Below are 22927 nucleotides of genomic sequence, written 5' to 3'. Positions count from 1 at the left end.
GCATATTAAGACAAAGAAATACCGTCTAAGAAATACCATCAAAGTGGCTAAAATAAGGGTATGACAACGCACTGCATTAGTGAGGGAGGGCATATATAAATTGGAGCCAAATCTGTGAAAGGCAATTTGGAACTAGCTCTTAAATTTTTAAATGCATATACCTTATGACTTCCACTTCTAAAAATTTGTCCTACAGAAACACTGTACATATTAAAAAACATATATACAAAGTCATTCAAACACATATACAAGGTTGTCGTAATCAATATCAAATGCTTATGACAACTCTAAATGTCCATTAATAGGAACCTGGTTAAATAAAGTATGGCATATTATACAATTGTTAAAAAGAATGAGTAGATCTTTATATGCTGATATCAAAGGATCTCCAAGACTCATTTTTAAAGGAAAAAAAAAGCAAGGTACCGAACAATATGTATAGTATGCTATTCTCTGTGTTTTAAAATATATATATACATGTGTATATGTATTTGCTTATAAACTTATGCTTTTAGAAGGATCCACAAGAAACTGGTAATAAGGTTGTTTTCTGAAAAGGGAACTGCGTGGCTAGGCAAGAAGGGTAGGAAGGAGACTTAATTTTCATTGTATACCTTTTAGTGCTATTTGAATTTTGTCACATGTGCATGTAAGGTCTTTTCAAAAATTAAACATTCAAAAAATAAATAAAATTATGTAAAATATTTTATGATGGTGAAATAGTCATGGTATTTTGTGAGTGAAAAAATAGGTTACAAAACAACATATAGTTTATGATACTTTTATTAAAATTAATATATGTATACGTATATACAGAAAAAAACCCACTGGAAACAAATACATCAAATTGTTAAGAGTGTTTTTCTTGGGGTGGTGGGATTTTGACTGATTTTTTGTTTCTTCTATGTGCTTTTCTTTGTTTTTAACTTTGTCAACAATTAAAATATATTAGTGTGGTAATCAGATTATGTTTAATATTATTAAAAAATTTAAGGTTTGAGTGAGTTTATGGGTTATTCAGAGGACTTTTGTGAACTTTTCATCCTTTTTATATGTACAGTTTGTCATTATACTTCATTACAAAGAAAAAAATCCTTATTACATAGAAGAAAATCATAGTATTACAATAAACAGGCTTAAACAGATTGATGCCTCTCCTCAGTGATAATATGTTTTTCAAAAATTTTTGTTTTATTATTTTTTTCATTGAACCTTGATTTTTGAATTGTAATCTAACTCAATGTTTCTTCCATCCAGTGGCCAAGAAACAGAAACAAACAAAACATGTCTATCTCAGGCCAATGACTCTCACCTCTTCTCCACTAATGATGTCTATCCAAGTTTCTTGAAGCCAGGCATGCAGCCAAAAGGGATTAAATATAACTCTCAAGCTAACCTTGCCCCTCCCTTCATCCCTTCTGCGAACACAGGCCTGCGCACGCACAACCTCTCTCTCTCTCTCTCTCTTTCTCTCTCTGCGCTCACGCACGCATCTCTCTAAAACACTCCCAGTTAAAGATTTCAAAGGGTGCTGTGGATGCATTAAAATGGAGGGCGCTCTCCAAGTGCTGAAGGCATTCATTGCCTGAGGAACCCCTTTTCCTCAGTCTAGGCTAGAAAGAAGAAAGAGATTAGAAACAGAGGAAAGGTGGCGTTCTCAGTACTGTGAGCATAAAAGATATCCAAGAGCTAGAAATGGGTGCACTATGTAATCTCATGAGCAGGGAAAGCCATCGACACAGATTATAATTTCAGGGTTCTGGGAAGCCCAGTTACCTCTTCCCTACTCTTAGGTGAGCCCTTAAATTTCAAGTCTAGCTCTTAATTTCTTTATCTTAAGATTTTTATTTCTGATATTTTAATTTTCGATTAATTATATTCAGTATGAATTCATTTCATCAGACCTTTTTATGAAAATAACTAGACCAGTGATTTTGTACTTTTTCTGCCTCTAGACTACACACATGGGAAACAGCACCATTACTTACATCTCTTAAAGCAACTGATACCCAATTGCTTTGAGTCACACTGTAGTATGTTGTGGGGGGTTTCTTGTCAGAATCTGGCGGAGTGTATGCACCCCCAAAGCCATTTCTGATGCCCCCTCCCAGGCCTCTGCCCAGACCACTCCGAAGTCTGGATCACCATGTCGACCAAGAGTTTTTTGAAGGGAGGGATTCCCTCTAAATCCCTTTAAGTCCTTGGCCCAGAATATTCTTCATAGATATTTGTTGAATAAACACAGATACTGATGGAAGAAGAGACCTAGAAGACACTACAGACCTGGATGTTTGGATGAAACAACCAGTAAGAAGGGCAAATGTTAACCACTTTCCAATTGTGTAAAAGGCTAGCTTGTGGGGAGACAATATATATAAAATAACATCTAACTCTTATTGGGAGTTTATTATGTGCCTGTCATGTGATAGGTATACGCATTATCTCATTTAATGCTCACAGCAATTCTAGGAGGTAAGTACTATTATTATTCCATTCTATAGATACAGAAACTGAGGTTCAGAAAGGTGAGATAGCTTGCCCAGTCACACAGCTGAGATATGCTTGAGCACGGTTTCAAACCCTAGCAATCTGATTCCAGACCCACACTGCCAAAGTGATCCAAGAACTGAAGTGCCAACACTGCGTCAGATCCTTATCATGGCTTTTCCTTCCCCTCCTCCATATGCCCCTCCCCCCAATTTGGACATTCTCCAAATGTTTCCAGACACAATTAAAGCCCTTCATCACTCCCTTTTTCCAACCTTAACCGCAGTTTTAGAAATATACAATTCTCCCACCCATCCTCTCCGAGGAGCCTCCCTCCCCGTCTCTACCTCCAGGCAGTGCAAGACCCCACGAGTTGGTGCAACATCAGAGCCTGGAAGACTTGATAAATTAGAAAAGCTCAGGGAGACCCTCTATCTTGGAGGAACTCCCCTGAGCCCCTCTCTCTCTCCCACCCACAGCAGTCTAAGAACTCCTCACAGCCTTCTCCAGAGAGCCTCTCAGTCTCGCAGCCCAGGGCTCGCTGCCGTTGGTTAACCTCACTCCTTGTTGTCTCTTTGTCCATTTGTGTCTCCAGCACCTTCCTGTAGTTTTCCATTAGTCTGCTGACTAAAGCTAATGGGAGGGCCTACAATCAGGGTCCAAAGATGACTGACCTTTCAACCCTTAGTTAAGTGCTCGGTAGAGGCTGAAGTTCCAAGCAGGAGGCCTGATTTCTATGGTGACACCCCTGGGGATTGTTGCCATGGTAATGCTGGAGAGACACTGGCCACAGAGAACAAACCTGCCCTCTCCATTTTCCTTTCTGAGACTCCCCCAAAACTAAGGGGAGACCTGCTCTCCCTCTTCAGCTATCAAAAGAATCCTGGGCTACCCAAACAATACTGACTCTTCTCCAATAATCCTGAAGGTCCCAACATAGCTTTTCCAAATGAAGTACTTGATGGGCCTGGGTTTTTGCCTCCTAAAGAACACACTTAACCATTGGGAGACCTCAGGGAGGGAGAACAGGCAGTACTTGAATGAAGGCAGGAGGGGGGAGGGAGGGAAAGAGAAAGAGAAAAAAGTGTGTGTGTTTGTGTGTGTGTGTGTGTGTTTGTGTGTGTGTGTGTGTGTGTTTCCCTACTGTCACCTTTCCCACATTGGGTATAGATGTAGCAGCCCGGACAGCAGGCAGCGGGACACTCTGATCACCAAGATTAAGAACGAGAGACATTTAAATGGGTCCAGTGAATAAGTCACAGTGGATTCTGAGTGACACAAAGAGCAAAACAAGGTACAGAGCACACACAGACTGACCTGGACACTCTTCTATTATGACTCAGGCCATTAACTTTGGTTAAGCCCCATCCCCCAGATTCCTGGGAGAAGTCAGGGGAGTGGGTGAGGGATAAGGCTCACAGAGCTGTCTCTCTAGCTTATTCTCCAACCCTTTGCCAAGCAGAAAAAACCCACAAACATTAGGAACTCTGAAGCCCAGAGCTAGCCGCAGTGCTGCAGAAGCAGAGAAGAGAGCCATTAGAGAAAGGAGCAGGGGCTAGATGTGGAGAGATCACCCTCTCCCACCTTCCCTCTTCCCTCACCTTCTCAGACATCCTGAAACAGCTTCCTCCATTAATTCCTCAGACAGTTTCCCACACACTGGGCCCCAAAGGGAGCTAAAGCATGAAAGAGAAGAGCGGGTAGGAAATTTCCTTCCCTTGTTGGGAACCTCAAGGGTCTCCTCAAAAATCACTTCTCCTATAGCCCTCATCCTCCTGAATGAGGAATGAATAGTAAGGCTGGGAAGATAAGCTCTAAGGATGCTGCCTGAGACAAAATGCCCCCCCCACCCCGCCATAAGCCTTTATCTTGGAGTAAGAGATTGACAGGAAGGGCTAGGGCAAGGGGAGATAGAGAGTGAGACAAAGGTAGAGCCCTACAAATAGCAGGCAAAACAGACAGGGAAGAACCAGCTGTGGAGCTAAGACAGAATCTGAACTGGCAGGGGGCCTTGGGCCTCCCCTCATCTCTCCTCCTACCCCACCTTCCACAGTGTCTCTCCTGTTTAGCTGGGCAAATTGGACAGATCAACACTACAACTCCTCCCAACATCATCCCATGTCCCATGCTCGCCAGGCCAGGATGAACGGCCCAGAGAGTCTAGAGTTGGTTTAGACTTACCTGAAAAACTTATAACAAGGAAGTTGGGCTTAAAAGTAGAAGCCTTTTGTGGATTTACTCACCCACCTCCCTCCTGTTTCTCAGCCTTTATATCTCAGAGGGACCTCAAGCTCCAACTATTCTCCTAGTTAATGCCTGCTATCCAGACTACTCAGAGAGGAGTCCCCTAGGGTTGATCCACTGACCAGTTAAGGCCTAAGGTCCCTGAGGCAGAGAGAGATAGGGGCCCTCCTTAGGTGGCAAACACACACATTCATAAGCACACACATGGCAAAAGTACCCATTTGAGTTCACAGTGTGGGGTGAGAGAGTTCAGCGTGGTGGCAGACTGGGGCCCTTGAGGACAGGACATGTAAGCAGGTCTCTTACTAAGGCGTGTTTAAAGTCCCATTCTCAATGATTCAGAATGCACAGGCTCCCTCCCCATCTTTCCTTCATTCCTTTAACAAGCATGTCTTGGGCCAAGCACTGTAGATCAAAGATACATAAGAAGTGCCCCTGACCTTGAGGGCTGCCCTCATATGTGCCCCTCCCTTCTCAAACTGGCAACCGTTTCCTGGCCTAGCACCCCTCAAGCCCTACTGGACTCAACCCAAATCCTTTCACCCCATAGTCTGACAATCCCTACCAACCTAGCAAAGGAGGGATAGGTGAGAAATTCCCTTTGGGCCATCACAGATAAAGGTCCAGGCAATGTGACATAGGAAAAGACATGAGTTTTGGAGTCACAGATTTAGGTTCAGATCCATGAATTAACAGTGTGACCTTGATAAAGTCATTCAACTTCTTTGGACCTCAATTTCCTCATCTGTAAAATGGAAATATTAATGCTTACTTCAGACTGTTGTTTTGAGGGTTAAATAATAAATGTAGAGTAACAAGCACACAGTAAACATTAGTTTTCCTTCTTCATAAGATCTCCTCCATGGGGCTGTCATGATGAGGTAGAGGTGGCTTGCTAATTTTTATTGGATCATCAAGAGAAAGGATGAATAAGCAAGTACTTGTTAGGATCCCGGGGTCTGGTTATTTTTATTTGTTAGGGGGAGTTGGGTGGGTCTGAAATCCTCTTCCTACTGTACCTGGGAGAGAAAGGCAGACATTTCCTTAGGACCCCAGTGGCTCCCCACCAAAAAAACCTGGGTGTGTCATCAATGTATTTCATTCTCAGAAAACCTATCATCAGATCTGTGCTCTCCCCACCCCAGTCCAGGCTTTAACTACTTCAAGAGAAGATGGAGGGCTTGGTCCCAGAGCCCATTTTCTTATACCTCCGCAGAGACCCTGGAATGCCCACCTTCGATCTAGTCCATCCACTAGTTCCCCCCCCACACCTTCCTGGGAGGTTGGGGTAGAGATCTGAGCCAATAACAAAGGGAAGATGCGCTTCCTCTAGGGGAGAGGGAAAATATCAGAAAAACACGGGACTGACTCTTAAGGGGTGGGGACGCTGCAGAGGGCAGCAAAGGGGAGTTGGGTGACCTGATCGCGGGGAAGTAGCCCCCTCCCACTCTGCGGAACCTGGGCCTCGGGCCTGGCCAGGCCACACCCAGCCATCCTGATGCTGGGGAGAGGAGGGGCTGCGGCGAAAAGGATGGAGGATGAGCGGCGAGGAGGAGGCGCAGAGTGACAAACAGGGGTTAAGGCCCAGCGAGGGGTGGGATTCAACCTCCCGCCCCCTCCCCGAAATTCCCTCCTGGGGCGGCACTCACCCCAATAACGACGCTGTCGTCCCCTTGGAAAATGGGAATGAACTTGTCCCCCCGCAGAATCTCGGCCTGGTTCAGGGGCCGAAATCGGCAGAGCACCTTGATGCTACATTCGTTGTTGGTCTCTGCCATGGTGGTCGCCGGCTTGGGGCTGGGCGCTTCTTGAGCGGAAGGGATGGTTAGTGCTCCGGGGGCGGGAGCTCAGCAGAGGCCGAGTTGGAGGACAGGTGCTGGGTCTCTGGGGCCGAGAAAGCTCTGGGAGCGCCGGGATGAAGGCTAGGGAGCACTTCCTCTCTCCTGCTGCAGCGGGATGCTGGCGACTTTAGGCGTCTGGTCCTCTCGCGGAGCTCTGCCTCTCCGCCCCTTGCGCTGCAGCGCCGCGCTGCGGGCCTGGGCGGGGCGGCGACCGAGGAGAGGGCGGGGCTTCCCTCGCGAGGCGCCTGGTGCTGGGTGTCCACCTTCGAGTGGTGGCACCTTTCCTCTCTTCTTGCCTCCTCTCCCCACCCCTGACTCTCGAAGATGAGCTTGCCCTCACCCCTTCCCCACCCAAGTCACTGACTGCGTCCCTGACCTGACTGTCCCTCCTTCAGACTCCACTCCTTCGGAAGGAATAAGGGGTCTGCAGTGGGCCTGTTGCCTGTCTAGGGGAGAGAATCATCAGCACTTCCACCCTCTTCACCCCAGGGCATCCTCCACCCCCGTCACAATCCTCTTTCCAAATTGGGAGCACACTTCTCATTCCCTCTCCCGACGCTCCTGGCACTGATTTCCAACCCACTCAACCTTCAAGGGCAGCTGCCTGTGCCCTTATGGAAGTGGGTGTCCAAGTTCCATTTTTCATTGAGGAGTATCAGGGTATGTCTGGCTATTCCCTTTCCCTCTACATTCAGAGGTGCACTCCACTCTCTCCCCAACATACATGCCAGGCCTCCGATTTGAAGGAAGACGAACTCCCATTCTGGGCTATCAGAATTCAAAAACAGATAAGACTCTCATTTTTGCCTCATAGGTTAGGCTTGGGATGGAGGTGGGCAGGCGTAACTTTTGCAAGAGAAAGGGAGTCAGAAAGCAGTGAAGAAGGGATAGTGATGGGAATGGGTAAGGTCAGAGGGACTATAAAATTGGCCTTCTAGGGCAGACATCTGCATTTGGGTTTTAGGCAGGTGTACGGACCTATGTGAGTGTGTTTCCTGTTCCAGTCACTATTGGACAGAGTTCCTACACCCCAGCCCCTTTCCTCAGGCCTCTTTTCTGTTTCTCTCCCTTCCCTGCAAAACAAAACAAAACAAAACAAACAAAAAAAGATGACAAAAAAAAAAAAAAAACAAGCCTAGAGATTCCTTGTCCTTCCTCCCCTTAGGTCAGACTCGTGCTGCAGGTCCTGGGCAGAACCATCTAGAAACTGGCTTAATTGATTTTTCTCCACATTACAGGCCTCTGCTGGCCAACAGAGTTAGACTGCAGGAGTCAAGGCTCTAGGCCAAGGGATGGAGCAGGGTGATGGGGGAAGGGAGGAGGGGATGGAGGTTCTGCCTAGTTATTGTCTAAGGTCACTTAGACACTATGAGGCAAGAGGAGAGAATGACAGCCTGGCCAGACAAGACCTAACCACTCAGAACTCAGCTGAGAGGGTTTCCCAAATGGGACCTATACCTCTAACCTACCTTGAATCTTAAGGACACTGAAGGAAAAGGGTGCAGCATAAGAAACTGAATGGGAAGGCAGGAGGACTATGGAGAAGGAGGGGTTGAGGCTTGGGGAGGAGCCAGGAAAGTATGCATAGAATGACAGTGAGTTCCAAACTCAGGAAAATAGGCATCTCTCTAGTCACTTGGTCTGGCACTATTTCTAAGTGTTGCAGCATCCTGCAAGCTCAGAGAGCATCCTGGGAAACATCTCAACCTCAGGCCCCCAAAAGCTCCAGGGTGGCTCCAGTGAAGGAGTTTCAAAATGCTAGTTCATGGAGGGTCACTGGTCAGAGATAAAAGTTTATGGATAAGCACCCCCCCCCCCCAAATAAAAAAAACACCACACACTGTGGTTTTTCATAAATCAGGATTTACTAAGTTTCGAAGGACTGTTTTATTCTGAGAGCATATCCTTCCTACTTTTCTACTTAGAAATGATGGCAATAGTAAGTAGTAGGTTTTCTTTTTTTTTTTTCTTTTAATGTGCTTACTTGGCAAAATGAAGGTAACGATACTGTATCTGTCCTTACAAAGTTTTTGTTGTTGTTTTAATTTTATTGAACTGTTAAATTCAAAAGTCTGAAGTGGCTAAGAGCACAGAGGGTGCTCAGACGTAGAGCCACCATTTACCTATTTATGAACTTGAGATAGGATTGCCAGGTTTGAAAAACAAAAACAAGATTCCCAGTTAAATTTGAATTTCAGATTAAAAAAACACACTAATATATTTTGTGCTATTATGTCCCAAATATGGTATGAGACATACTTATACTAAAAAAAATTATTAGCTGCTTATCTGAAATTCATATTTAACTAGCGTCCTGTATTTTATATGACAGCTCTAAATTGAGAAAATTGTTTCACTTTTTCATTCTAAACGTGACTGAGGCTTTATTAAAGTTTACTTGTTGTTGCTGTTATTGTTGTTTTTGAAGTCTTGGCTGTGCCCCAACATGCCTAGTTGTGTTATTTTTATCTAGTCATTTAATTTCTGGAAGTGCAAATTTATTCATTTGAAAAACAGGAATTATAAAAACTCTTTTCACAGACGATGTGAAAATTAAAGAAAATAAGTTGGATGAAATAACTCCCATCACTAAGTGGCTTGGGATGGGGATGTCGCCTCCCGCCCAATACCGGGGCGGCCAAGACTACATATCCAACAATCCTATGCGGCGTCCCTCCCCCCGCCGCCCCGCCATTACCTCATTCTCTGGCCTCGTTCTCGCCAAACCTCGCCTGTTCAGGGGTGTGGTAGGGAGCTGTTCTCGCGACTTTTGCTTTACCCTTCGCCTATGCTACTGCTGTCGCGAGACTTCCTGCTTCTCCGCCTCCTCCGCCGCTCCCTTTGCCGCCGCCTTAACCCGGGACCCGGACCCAGCCTCTCCCCTACCCGAACACCGGCCCCGGCTCCGCCGAGTCCCCGGTCCCCCAACCCCGCCTCGCCGCCGCCATGGCGGACCCTAAATACGCCGACCTTCCCGGCATTGTGAGTACAGGGCCGGCCCCGGGTCCCCAGGACCGCGCCCCCAACCTCCTAAGGACCCCCAACAGACACCAACCCGTGACCCCTCCCGCCTGCAGCCCCTCCTCCGCCCCCGGGGCTCCGGGGCTCGCTCCCGGACGGGCCGCAGCATCTTCCGGACTCCTCTGACCCGACTGGGCCAGGCTTTGGGACGGCCTACCAGGCCCCTCTTCCGGCAGTCGCCGGTTTCTCGGCCCAGAAATTGTCTCCGGGCCCTTACCATTTGTGGTCGAGTGTTTGCCATCCGTGTCAGCACCACCCGTGTCTCCCCAAACCTCCCATCCCCACCCCAGAAACACATACCAGGCCACTTAGTGATGGCCTTTATCCTGCCAAGGAAGAGGTTACCGTGGCAGAACCCTTCTTGTGCCAGATGGAGAACTGTCCTGGGAGTGTCCACCCCAACCCCACCCTACCCCTCACATGCCGTCATGTACCCTTTTCTGCTGTCCTGCCTGCATTCTCGGAGTGGGGGTTGGGTCACAGGATCATGGGTACTAAGGTCCTGAGTCACTCACACCCTTGTGCCAGGGTAGTGGTGTATAGAACCTGATTCAAGGATAGTCCTTCTACCTTTGCCATAATGATTGCCAAAGACCCACCCCCCTCAGATTCAGGGTAACATCTTTGTCATCACTTACACTCACCATTTACCATCAGGTCCCAGTTGTCCCACTATTAGCCCCATCCCTCTAAGTCATGGGAACTGATGTGCAGTTAACCGGGCAGGTGGAAGAGAAGGGACAGAATCCTGGCATCACAACCTGCCTTCTCTGTTAACTTGTTCAAATGGAATAGGGTCAGGGGTGTTGGTGGATGCTCCGTAGTGAAGCTGGGTGGTCACTGCTTCTACCTGCAGGCCAGGAACGAGCCAGATGTTTATGAAACCAGCGACCTACCTGAGGATGACCAAGCGGAGTTTGATGCGGTAAGACTGTGCACTGCCTCAGGACTCCTCTGGACTCTGACCTTTCTCCCTCAGGCAGGCCCTTTCCCATTTCTGGGGAGCCACAGCAATAAGCGGGTATGCCAACCCAGCCTGGGTGGTGTGTAGGTGGCGGGGCTTACAGAGGCCTTGCTTGTCTTGCAGCTGCCAATGAGCAGTGCCAGGAAGGAGTGTCAGGTCAGTGGAATTCCAACTAATAAGACCCGATCCTTGACCTTTGAAATATCTCAGAACAGTTTTGGGACTAGTGATTTAGTTAAGGCCCTGGGTGCTAGCCGTGGTAAGGAATCATGAAGCCGAAGCTCTTATAAACTGCTAGAGGTTAGGACCTAGACCTTCTAGTTCAAAAATATTTCATTTAATACATGTTCATTAGCATCCTACCAAGAGCTAGACTTTGAAGTATAGAGAAGTACTCTTTTATATGAATATCCAGTAGCCATTGGGCAAGGAGTAAGAAAATAATTTGGAGATTTTAGAAAGAAGAGAGACCTGGTCAGAACAAAACAAATTTGAGGAAGAACACAAGTCTGATATCAGCATAGGAGAGGCCCTGATAGCGCTCAGATCCAAGAAGAGTTCTGAGGAGGAAGGAATTAGCTGTGGACACATTTTAATGAGGGGAACCACTTAGCATTGTTTACTGAATATGTTCATTCTGTGTTGATTTTTTGTGTGTGTGCAATGCAGAGGAAGAAATGTCCCTAGTCTCAAGGATCCCCCAGACTAATGGGGGAGTTAGGATACATATGGGAAACACGAAAGAAAAAACAAAATTGAGTGAATGAAAATCAACATAGTAAAAATTCTGTATGTAAGTGCTAAGGGGAACAAAGATCTATTACCATGTCTTATAGGATGTGTTTTAGGTTCTGTTATTTCCAAAAAGAGCTGGGCTAGGGTTACATGGATGGTGTGAGAGCTCAATAAAGTTGTGACCAAGAGTCAGTGGGAACAGGCTCAGTATGTGTGTCTGTAAGTCCTTTGTCTGTGGGGCTCATTAGTTCTCGAGAATGCTGGTTGCTGGCTTATAATGTATGGCTTGGCGTACTCACTTATTCCTTATTTGATTTCCCCCATGTGGAAGTGGTTCCTACTTTGTGGGGAACACCTTCCCATCCCCTCTCTCAGTGGTGTGTGCCTTGTGGCTTCTGTACTTGCTGGCATGTCAGTCTGTCCCCCAAGCCTGAGTATGTGGAGATAATGCAGATGTTGTCATTGCTCAAGCACCTAGGTGTGCCCCTGTCACTCCAAGAGGTGTCTTATTAGGGAGCTGCCTGACCTCACAGGGCAGCAGTGTGTACACTGAGATCTCCACTCTACTGCCACAGTTCAGAGAATGCTCAACTATGGCCAGTAAGAATCAAGCCTTCGTGGCAAGATAATGAATGGAACTTTGTTGTTTTGTCACTGACCATGATACAGATAGGTAGTACCACAGCAGTCCCCATTCCAAACCAAAAAATACATTGTAATTTTCTTTTGAAGGTACTGGGATATCTTAATAAAAAGAAGATGACACCCATTCCGGGCATGGTAGAACCGGAATGTGCAGCCCTGATTGGCTGCTTCTCTGCTGAGACTGAGCAGCCTATTTTAGTAGCATGTGATGGGGAGAGGACATAAGTGTTTATTTGCTGCGGCATATTGCCCAGGATGTCAGTCTCGGAGTGTATGGGAGCTGGAGGGTAAATGACTCTGTAGGGAAGAGTGAGTGGGGGTGGAGACCTTCATCTGCTACAGGAGGGCTGGGCAGGGGTGGGGGTTGCTGAGATGTTTCCTGATGTTAGCTAATGTCTCTGGCCCCTGCATGTCCCATGGGCCTTTGGAGGGCAGCTTTCAGGAAGTCAGCTGAGTAATGGTTCTGTCACTGCTCTTAATAGCGATGTAAATATGCAGCTTGAGGAGCAGTGGGTGGTACTTAGACAATCCAGAGACCCCATGTCCATGAGGCCTGGACTCTCACCAGCAGCCTATCCTCTTCTCACCTACCCTCTTTAGACCAAGTACAGGAAACAGTGCATGTCACCACTATTGTGGCTGACCATGAGGTTTTCAGTCACCTGCTTAACCGCTGGCAACAGCATGCTCTACCTTGTCTCCAGATTATTTCCAACTTTAATTCTATTGGTTTTTAAAATCGGTGTTATATGCACACAGAACAAAAGTCTTTTTTCCTACCACTGCCTGCCACCACTCAGTTCCCTTCCCTGGAGACAACCACTATGACCAGTTTCTTATGAAACCGTTTGTGAGGGGGACAGTCAGCAGATTTTTATTTAAAGGAATAGGCAGAATGTTGACTGCTCTTCTCCCCCAATCTTTTAACCTCCTTCCTTTCTTTGCTCCCCTGTGGAAGAAATTGGGCTGCTGAAGGAAATAATTTTCTCTAATATCTCTTAAAGATTGTAATTTCTAGTTTAACTTAAATATAAAAGTTTTGCAATTCCCACAGTGGGGAGGATGGGGAAGGAAAGTAGTAGAACATTTTAATTTTGTTAAAGATAATCCTGATTTTCCTACTATCCCTTTAAAACAATTTCAGCAGGAGGTAAAATATTCTAAAATGAATGGGCCAGAAAACCATAGGCTAGCCCTTTCCTCCTTAATGTAGGAGGATCTCCTCTCTGCATTTCAGACACTCCTGGATTGATTGAGGTGATGGGTTTGTTTGGAGACTTGTCTTTAAAATGTCAAGAAAGCTAATTCCCAATTGGAATTCCCTCCCACAGCCTGCCTCGGGTCTGTGAGGCATTCTGCTCATGGCTTTGGAACTGCTGGAGCAAGGGGAGTAAATTGAAAAAACCGCACTAGAAACAGGATTTAGTTTCTCCCTTTATATCATAACTATCTCCAATACCATGTGAAAGGGGAAAAATGACCTGCCACAGTTTGGTGGGGCCCTGGCAGAAGCTTCAGTTCTCCAAAGGGTAGGTACTGCTGGACACTCCACCAGCCTGAAATGAGCAGTAGGTTCTCCCTTCCAGTTTGGGGTATAGAGTATGCTTGATTGTGTTCATTGACTGTTGGCACACTTGAACTTAACCTGAGTTTTTCCTAATGCTTCCCCCATCCTCCCTCCTCACCACCTTGCCTGGACACTAGTTTGCACAAGTAAGACCATTCGATGCTTCTTCTCTGCATGCTTTTTTCATCTGCCATCTTGCATGCAGTGCTCTGTCACTGTGCTTTTGTTGTAGCTAATCGTTTTAAATCCTAATGAGTCCCTAGCTAGATCACTAAGGGGCCTGCTGGCCTTATGTTTAAAGATCATTAATCAAGGTTTAGAAGCACAGCTATGGTCCATGAATCATTGTCTCATCCCCTTGTGAGGTCTGCGGATTAAAACTGTCCAGTGGAGGATGGGATAGAAACATGGAGGCTAGGAATGCTTTTAGACATGAGGCATTTAGGGGCTTAAGTTAGAAGGGGGTTGCCTTTCTCCTCCTCAGACTGAAATGGAGTCAAGAGGAAAGGAATGACTATTAGCCATTCTAGACAAGGCTGGTGAACAAGGGGAACAGTCACCGTCCTTACTCTGGATTATGCCTGGGAAAAACTCATTTTAATCTTTTCCTATGCTAAGCCTTTAGAGAAAGGTAAATAGGTTAGGAAAGGGATGTTGTATGCAATTTTAAGGTAACAACTTGGGTTATTCATGCTTTCATGAGTCTTCCTGTTTCTGTACCCCTCCTATAGAAATGGATGGATGGTCAAGCGCTACGTTGGTCCATCCTGGACAGTTTTATTCTACAGTACTATCCATCTTCCTTGTCATCATGGTTCCGAAGTCCCCTGGCTCCAGTGTTGGCATAGAGCCTGAAGAGGCTCAGAGAGCTTCAGTGGCCTCTTCCCCTGCCTTATCTACAACTTCACGTCTTGCCCTCTGAGGCACAGCCATTTAGCCAAACAGCCTTGGGGAGTCTGGGAGTTCATTAGTGAGAGAGACTGGGAATCAGGTACCAGATAAACTGGTACCTGGGATCACGGCACTTAGAATTTTCCAGTCAAGGTGGCTGGGTGTACTAGGTTTCCATGGTGACTGTTATAGGTTACAGGAATTATGCCTAAAATCTCATTCACCCCTCCCCCAATCCACCCATTGGATAGATCTGGAGGTGGTATATACTATTTACAAACTAATATGCCACTTTTCCTTTACTTTGATTTTCTGTTCTCTCCCATTCTGATTGTTCCTTGTGATTTGAACTTGAACTTATGGCCCATTGTCCTCTCTTTCTCCTTGAGTTTCACCCAAGCTGGTTTTAGCTTGGTTGGGCAAGTAAGAGAAAGGTGTGGTGTGTCTGCCTCCCCTCATGTATTTGCATGTGTGCCCCTTGAGTGCTTATATCTACTCTGCAGAGATATCCCAGCCCAGACCACAGGACTCAGGCCCACCTCTGCCCTGAGCTGAGAGGATTCTTGGCTGGACTGAGCCCTGACATCAGCCAGGGAATGAAGAGGTTGAAATTCAGCTGTATCTAGCTGAGAACCTCTGGAGCAGGGAGTACCTGTCATTATTACACCATGTGTTTCCATATGTACATAACCATCCTCTACCCTCCACACTTCTATCTGCCCATCAGTAGAGTTCCTAGAGAGGCAGGACATACAGCTGGATTTCCTCTCCTGGCAGTTCTTTACCAGTCTTGCCAGGAAGTGGGAGTCTTATTTATGTGGCTTGGACTAAAATAAGGCCTCTTTGAAATACTGTCACCTCCCCCCCCCCCCCCCCCCCCCCCCCCGTTCTACCATCCAACCCCTGTGAATCTTGTGAACAGAGGGTTGAAGAAACATGTCCCGCACATGGGCTGGTCGCTGTGAATCTTGGTGTCCTCTGGACTCTGTGCTAGCACATCATGGCAGAATTGCTCTAGATCCCTTAGAGCTACAGGGTGAGTTACCCATCATTTGAGATGGATTCAAACACACCAGACCACATGAGGGACCTGGATTTGCCCTGCCTCTCCTCCGCAGTAGAGAATGAGAATGGGGCTGCAGTTAGGTACTTCATGTTTCCCTAAACTCACCATCTATACCTGACGTATTTATTCTGCTTTACCTAAAATACCAATCCACCCATGTGAGCACCCTCATTGTGACTGATTCTGCCATCCAAATGTCTTTTTCTTCAAAACTAGAGAAACCAGGAGACAAGACTTGAGCCATGAGCTCCCCGCTTGAGAATTATGGACTCTCAATCAGCTATAGGTCCTCAGAATCACCATAGCCTCTGCTTCACATTCTGCCATTTCTACAGCTTCCTCTCCACCTCGGCCTTCTCCCACTTTCTTATTCCATGCCACTAGCTTTTAGCATCTAACTGCTAGTTCTCAGATGGTCCTGAATTGCTTCTGTTAATAGCAAGCCTTCATGACATCCTCACCACCAGAGAGGAAAGGTGCCCAAGCTCTTCTTTCTCTTGGAGTATGTGATGACCCCAGCTGAAATTTTTTTTGGCCCTCAAGTTTTGCTAGGCTACCCTGGGCCCTGTGGTGCAGTGTGTTTGAAGACTGTCATGTAGTGCATGTGACAATTTGCTAATAACATTTTGTCTTTTTTTTTTCCCCTCCCTCACCCCCATTTCCCCACTCCCTTTCCTTTTAACTCTTTTGATTTTCTCACCTCTGGGGAAACCACAAGGAGCTGGTAAGAAGCCTGACCTTTCATCTGCTTTTTAACGGGGTGTGCTGTGATGGGCAGTGTTTCTCTCTCCTTTTGTCTCTACTAAATCTGTAATCTGTTCTGCCCCACCCCAGTGGACAACCTTTTCCCATTGCACAAATCACTGTAATGGCACTACCCCTGACCCATGTCCCTAGATCTCTGAGACACTGGTGGAGTAGGTGCCACTGGAAGACTGAGTGTGCTGCCCACCTGAGGCTGCCAGTGTGGGGATGCCAGTGTCGGGCAGCCCTCCTGGCCCAGGCCGTGCTCCCAGAGCAGGACTAGTGAGATGAAAGCACTGTCCTCCCTGGTGCTGTCCAGAAGCTCTGAAACTCACATGCTGTGTGTTTACCTTTTTTATTCCACCCCTTCCTTATATAGGAAAGTAAATAAGAAAGCAAGTTCTCATCTGCATGGTGCCTGACCCATAATAAGGTCTTACCAAATGGTAGCTATGATTAATTTCTTTCTTTGGCCTGTAGACTACACCTCCCATTCCTCTTTTTAAGAGGATTTTTTTTTAAAAATTGGATTTCTACTTCACTGGCCTCGATTGGAGCACTCACAGGGAGCAGTGGCATATTCTTGCGTATGAACTTACAAGAAAATGATTTTCTTTGCTGAGCACGAGTCCTTCTCAAATACTTTACTTATAGAAGCTGGAGACCACACAGTTCCTTGGCTGGTGGGTGCTCTGGCCATAACATTCAGAGGAGATTAAAGAGATAATGATTTGGGAGTGAGTTGTCTCTTCTCCTATGCACTTGCACATGGACATTGAACCCTTTTGTTTTCCCTTAATCTTTATCTTGTCCCTCTGCCCTGCACATCCGTGAAGATTATTGCCACTCACACTGACTCCTCTCATAGCAGACCAGACATGAAGGACGGAGCTTTTGTCTGCTGCTCTTTCTCCATGATGTCTCTCCATCATCACCCGCCCACCCCGCCCCCCCCACACACAGGCAGAGATTCTGGGTTCTGGCTGCATATTAGAATCACCTGAGTAGTTTTTAAACTGGCCTACTGCCCTGGCCTTACCCCAGAACAATAAATCAGCATCTACAGAGGTGAGCCCAGGCCTCTTTTCTTTTTGAATACATTTTCTCAGAGAGTCTATTGTGCAGCCAGGGTTGAGAACCATTATTCCTGTTAAAGGAAAGAAGACACTTGGCCTTCCTCCTGGAGAAGGTGGAGATGTCATCCTCAGAAGAAAAGGACTCCTGGGCCTCTTTCCCCCTTTCCCCTTCCTTCAGTAATGTAGTGAGAGTTATTGGACTGCTGACAATTGAAGGAGAGACATGCAGTCTGAAGCACTCGGTCTGGGTGTAGTTATTGGAATCTGAACAGCCAGTGGATACCTAGTAAGGAGGGAACCTCTCTGCTTCAATTTCTAGAGTAAAATCTCTCACTTTCATTACCATGTCCCCTGCTTATGGAAGCGCTTCAGTGTTGGAGACAGCAGAGGGGTCAGGGAGAAGGGGCAGGCGCTATAGGTTCTCTTTAAAAAGATGCTGTGCTGTCTATTTCAGGAGTTACATATGGCCCTTGCCCCACAGGTACTCTTGGCAAGCAGATACTGCTTTTGCTTGTTGCTGCTAAGATGTCCCTTAAAAAATAATACAGTAAACCCTTGCCTCTTCTCTCTCTCCCCTGAATTCCCTGGCCTCATGGCAGCCTGGAAACAGGGCTTCTGGTCAGGCCCTCAGCCAGCCAACCTTCCTTTTGTATCTACGAGCTGGTGTCTTCCCTTTGGCAGCATATTAAAGTCCTAATGTTCACCCTTAGAGTTCGTAGCTTATCTTCCATCCCTCCTCTTTTCCTCCAGCAAGAATGAAGGTTAACTTGAAAATGGACTTCCTCAGCAGCAAGGAAATTTACTTTTGGGAGGGGGAGGTTAAGAGAGGTCAGGTTGGTTTCTTGCCCTGAGTGCATGGTGTGTGCCAGATAACTGGGAGGGCCCAGTTGGATGGGGTGGGGAAATGGGGAGGCTTATGTACAGAGTGGGTGGGGAGGTTATGCTACCTCTGTTCCCAGTTGAACCAGGGTGTTAATATTTGTACAACTGAGACTCCAAATTTACCAGGAAGCTTCCATTTCCTAGGTCGAGGCTGGGTCGGCAGCTTGGAATCGAGCTGCCCTTCTTTCCTCTTGGAAAATAGGGCCCAGTCTCCTAATGGTTTGGGGATTTTGTGGGGAAGTTCCAGGGTGTGAGTGAGTCTGCCCCGGGCCTGAACTACCTATTCCTGCAGGAGGAGCTGTCGAGCACAAGTGTGGAGCATATCATTGTCAATCCCAATGCTGCCTATGACAAGTTCAAAGACAAGAGAGTGGGGACAAAGGGACTCGGTGAGACTGGGCTGAAAATTGGGTGGGAGGGAATCCTGTCCTCAGGCCTTAGTGACTTGCTTTGGGAAAGGGTCCCTTCTGGAGATGTCTTGTGGAAGCCCTCATTGTCACCTGAGGCCATGACTGCCCTGGGCCTAGATCAAGCCTTCAAATCCATCTTCTTTTCTTGACAGATTTCTCAGATCGTATTGGAAAAACCAAGAGGACAGGATATGAATCCGGAGAATATGAGATGGTTTGTTGTGTGTGTGTTGATGGGAATGGTACAGTGACCCTATGTAGCAGGAGATCAAGGGATACAGTCAGATTCCAAGTTCCTCTCTGGTTGAGGGTCCTGAGGAACCAGCAGGATGCAGTTGAGAATGTTCTGTCCCTCTGCACTGGCTGTGGAGTCTGCAGGCCCCCCGCTGTCTCAGTTCTGCGCTCGTGTCATCCATACCCTATAACTCAGGCCCAGAGTTGGGATTAATTCTTGAGGTTCCCTGTACAGGGAGGTGTAACATCCCCATTTGTGCTTGCTCTCTAGCTTGGAGAGGGTCTGGGAGTGAAGGAGACACCCCAGCAAAAGTATCAGCGACTACTGCATGAAGTCCAAGAGCTGACAACTGAAGTTGAGAAAATCAAGGTAACTATAAACTTTTCTTCCCTCTCTGTTATGACTTGTATAGCAAAGGAGGATCTCCTAGCAGGAAGAGAAAGATTCCCTAAGCTCCTGGATAAGAGGGCTGAGGTTTCCAAACTTTAGGAATATACACGAATCTACATTCAGTGCTATAGGCGGGTAAGAACCATCGCGGTGACTTCCAGCCACAGCTGGTCTTGATTCATTTTTTTTCCCCTTGATTCACTCTTGCCACCCTTCACTGTCTACTTTTCATACCAGACAACAGTGAAAGAGTCAGCCACAGAGGAGAAGCTGACGCCTGTGGTGCTGGCTAAGCAGCTGGCAGCCCTGAAGCAGCAGCTCGTTTCTTCCCACCTGGAGAAGCTGCTGGGACCAGATGCAGCGATCAACCTCACTGACCCCGATGGAGCTCTGGCTAAGTGGGTGCCCTACGTGGTTGGGAAATCATTGCTGATGGTGGTAGAGGGACTCAGCCAGGTACTGACAGGGCTGTTAAGGGAGGGCTGGCCTAGCTGTTCCTTAATGCTGACTGAGAGGTAGACATGAAAGAGAGTCACTGGGCTGGTCCTCCTGCGAGGCCTGATACTACTTGGTCTCCTGACCCAGGCGCCTGCTGCTGCAACTGGAAGCAACAAAGAACAGCAAAGGGGCTGGTGCAGGGGGAAAGACCATAAGTGGGACCGTCCCAGATAGCAGCCTTGTCACTTACGAACTACATTCTCGGCCTGAGCAGGACAAGTTCTCTCAAGCTGCCAAAGTAAGTATGTCTGTAGTGTTGGTTGAGGAGCCAGGGGAGACGTGGCCCTAGAGACTTTCCTGCCTTCCTCCAAGAGATCAGTTCTGGGGAGAGGATGCTGGGAATGCTTCTGATTCCCCTTGATGTCTCATTCTCCATGTTTCCATCACCCATCTACTTACAGTTAGGATTTTTAAGATTGTGACTAGGGATGTGTTCCCGAGAAAGGAGTCCCTTGGCAAAGGGGAGTGGGGAGCGGAGTGGCAAGCAGACAGAGAAGAGCAGGATCTTACCTCCCACTGCAGTAGAGGGAGGTGGCTAGCAAATCCTACCTCCATCCTTCCCCTAGGTTGCAGAACTGGAGAAGCGCCTGACAGAGCTGGAAGCAACTGTACGCTGTGATCAGGATGCTCAGGTCAGGTGCTCTCCTGTACTTAGTCTGACCCTCACATCCTGTACCCTAAGCCTAAGGTCCCCAGCAGGCCACCGAATCCTGGGAGGAGTCAGGAGAGGGCTTCAGTTACAGGATCAACCAGTGGGCTGCCAGCTAAAACAAAGGATGGGAGAAGATAGTAATCACATGGAGGTATCAGAACCACTGATTTCTTTCCTCCTTCTCCCCACCAGAATCCCCTTTCTGCAGGTCTACAGGGAGCCTGCCTTACGGTGAGTGTAAAAGGAAGAAGGGATATTGGGATTGGGTTGCTTGGAGAATAATTTTCAGGTATGTGTTAACTACCTCCAGTGGAATATGAGCTATGTATTAATTACTGTAGTGGAATATGGAGTGGCCTCTTCCTAGTCTGATCCTTTCCCTTTCATGAAGCTTGTCCCAACCCCCACCCCCAGGAGACTGTAGAGCTGTTGCAGGCAAAGGTGAGCGCCCTGGACCTTGCAGTATTGGACCAAGTGGAGGCTCGGCTACAGGTATTAAGTGGAGGGCAAAGTGGATTACAGGTAGCTTGGGACTTTGGGAGCCCTGGATGCCCTTACTATCAACCTTAAAATCTGTGCTTACAGAGTGTCCTGGGGAAGGTGAATGAGATTGCCAAGCATAAAGCTTCTGTAGAGGATGCAGATACACAAAGCAAGGTCAGGAAGACATCTTTCCTCATCTTCAAACCCTTTCCTGCTCCCTCATGTTCTCCGACTCATCCTAATGGTAATGGATGAGAACACTGAATCCTCAGGTCCCTGTCTTCATAAACACTTACCAGCTGAAAAATCAGGGCAGTGCTTTGCTCTGTCCCCACCCAGTTGACCTTGCCCCACCCTGTGTAGTCTTCAGTGTGTACTTCACTGATGGCTGGGCTGTCCCCTCTGCCCTGTCATGTCCCTGCAGGTGCACCAGCTATATGAAACCGTACAGCGCTGGAGTCCTGTCGCCTCCACCCTTCCTGAGCTGGTGCAGAGACTTGTCACCATCAAGCAGCTGCATGAACAAGGTGGGAGGCCAGCTGCCAGGGGTGCTCAGAATTGGAAAGACTTGTTCCCTTCCCCTTTGTCTTGGATTCTAACCCCCTGCCCCCCGATACCTTTCTTCCCCTTTTGCAGCCATGCAGTTTGGTCAGCTCCTGACACACTTGGATACCACACAGCAGATGATTGCTAGTTCCCTCAAGGACAACGCCACCCTCTTGACCCAGGTGTGTGCCCCTTTCTTGGTTTGCGGCCTCCCTTCTTCAGCGCACACACACCAGGTTCTCCAGCTGTATCTTCAGAGGGCTCTGCCTTACCCCTTTGGTAGCATGGTGTTGTGGCAGGGGCTTGCTTTGAATTTGCATACTATGTTTCAGTGGTTATGGGACCTCTGACAACGTACTTAGCTTATGAACCTGTCTTAACCCTCTGGAAAATGACACCTACCTCAGAGTTATGTGGACTAGGTGAAATAATGTGGGTGACTTGTTAGGTCAGTAAACATCAGTGTTTCCTCTGAAATCTACTTTCCTTCTGTCGTCTCAGCTTAGCTGTACCCTCCCTGGATCGTCATCCAAAGGCTTCTGAGCACAGGGAGGAAATACGGGCTTTCAAATCAGGAGCTAGGCTCCTGCGTGGTCCTGCCACTTCCTGACTGAGCAGTGAGCCTCACCTTCATTCTTTTAGCTGTGCTCAGCATAGTGAGTCCATGTTTCTGTTGGAGGCAGTTTTCCCTGCTGGGCGGGGGGATTGAAGTTAAGAGACCAGCATCACAGGGCCATCAAAGTAAATGAAAACAACATATAAAGTACTTGGTATAACGTTCTTCCTCTAGCGCAGGCTTCCAGAAGTTTTGAACCAGTGAAACCCTATTTCAGCAAAACCTTATTTGGCTCTTTTTAAGAGTCCTGCCTGCTTGGCAGACCAAGTTAGGTGCATGGCACTTCAAGGGTAGTTTGAAAACTGCTGCTATAACCTCTCTGCTCTGGAGCTCATAAGCTGTGTTTCCATTTCACTTCTGTCCTAAGAGAATTAGGTCCTCATTGAGGTAAGCACCGGAACCTGACAGAGTAAAACATCTGTATCACTTTCTAGGTGCAGACAACCATGCGTGAAAACCTGTCCACAGTTGAGGGGAATTTTGCCAACATTGATGAACGGATGAAGAAGCTGGGAAAGTGAGCCCCTTTGGGAGATGGAGAACAGGGGTAATGACTACCCCTTTGAACTGTTAACAGCTCTCATAGATAGGGTTTCTCCTTTATAACTCTCACATCCCCATTCCATTTGACACTGGGGACATTCTTGCATGTGGGGTTTATACCTCTCCTCTGATGTCTAGAGTGGTAGCTAGGGGATATTAGATGGTGGTCTGTCCTCAGGCCCCAGAGATGAGGACATGGGCCCAGCCACATGCCAGCTCATGTCCAATACTGCTTGGTCCGGTGGGGAAGGATTGGGTCCTGTCCTCCAATACAGCTTCTGTGGCTGATTGTAACACTGTACAACTGTTTCTGACCATTAAATGCTGTTGTACTCTGTGTGGCCTCTGCTGTGTTTCCTGGGGAAGAGGCAGCACTGAGACAGTCACAGCA

The 22927-nt window shown here is 47.4% G+C and overlaps 2 protein-coding genes across 4 annotated transcripts in view; one reads left to right on the top strand and one right to left on the bottom strand.

The window, feature by feature from the left end:
• The window catches only part of KIF5A (kinesin family member 5A), a 28265-nt gene extending 21485 nt beyond the window's left edge, over window positions 1–6780 (bottom strand). For all 3 annotated transcript variants that reach the window (XM_019742229.3, XM_019742230.3, XM_019742231.3), the window contains exon 1: window positions 6381–6780. In XM_019742229.3, the coding sequence (XP_019597788.1) occupies window positions 6381–6509 (129 nt within the window). In that variant the 5' untranslated portion in view covers window positions 6510–6780. The remainder of the gene's footprint in view (window positions 1–6380) is intronic.
• A 2596-nt stretch (window positions 6781–9376) lies between these two features.
• DCTN2 (dynactin subunit 2) lies at window positions 9377–22873 on the top strand. The gene is made up of 14 exons (XM_019742268.3): window positions 9377–9554; window positions 10450–10518; window positions 18456–18552; window positions 18726–18787; window positions 19079–19177; window positions 19436–19596; window positions 19784–19934; window positions 20263–20328; window positions 20541–20579; window positions 20763–20840; window positions 20934–21005; window positions 21256–21358; window positions 21468–21559; window positions 22428–22873. The coding sequence occupies exons 1-14, from the start codon at window positions 9519–9521 to the stop codon at window positions 22512–22514; spliced, it is 1212 nt and encodes a 403-aa protein (XP_019597827.2). The 5' UTR covers window positions 9377–9518; the 3' UTR covers window positions 22515–22873.
• The last annotated feature ends 54 nt before the right edge of the window (window positions 22874–22927 follow it).

Source organism: Rhinolophus sinicus, chromosome 1 (assembly GCF_057876585.1).
Source record: "Rhinolophus sinicus isolate RSI-liver-muscle chromosome 1, RSI-T2T, whole genome shotgun sequence".
NCBI lineage: Eukaryota > Metazoa > Chordata > Mammalia > Chiroptera > Rhinolophidae > Rhinolophus > Rhinolophus sinicus.
The sequence above is the reverse complement of the archived record's forward strand: the minus strand, read 5'-3'. Positions and strand labels throughout refer to the sequence as shown.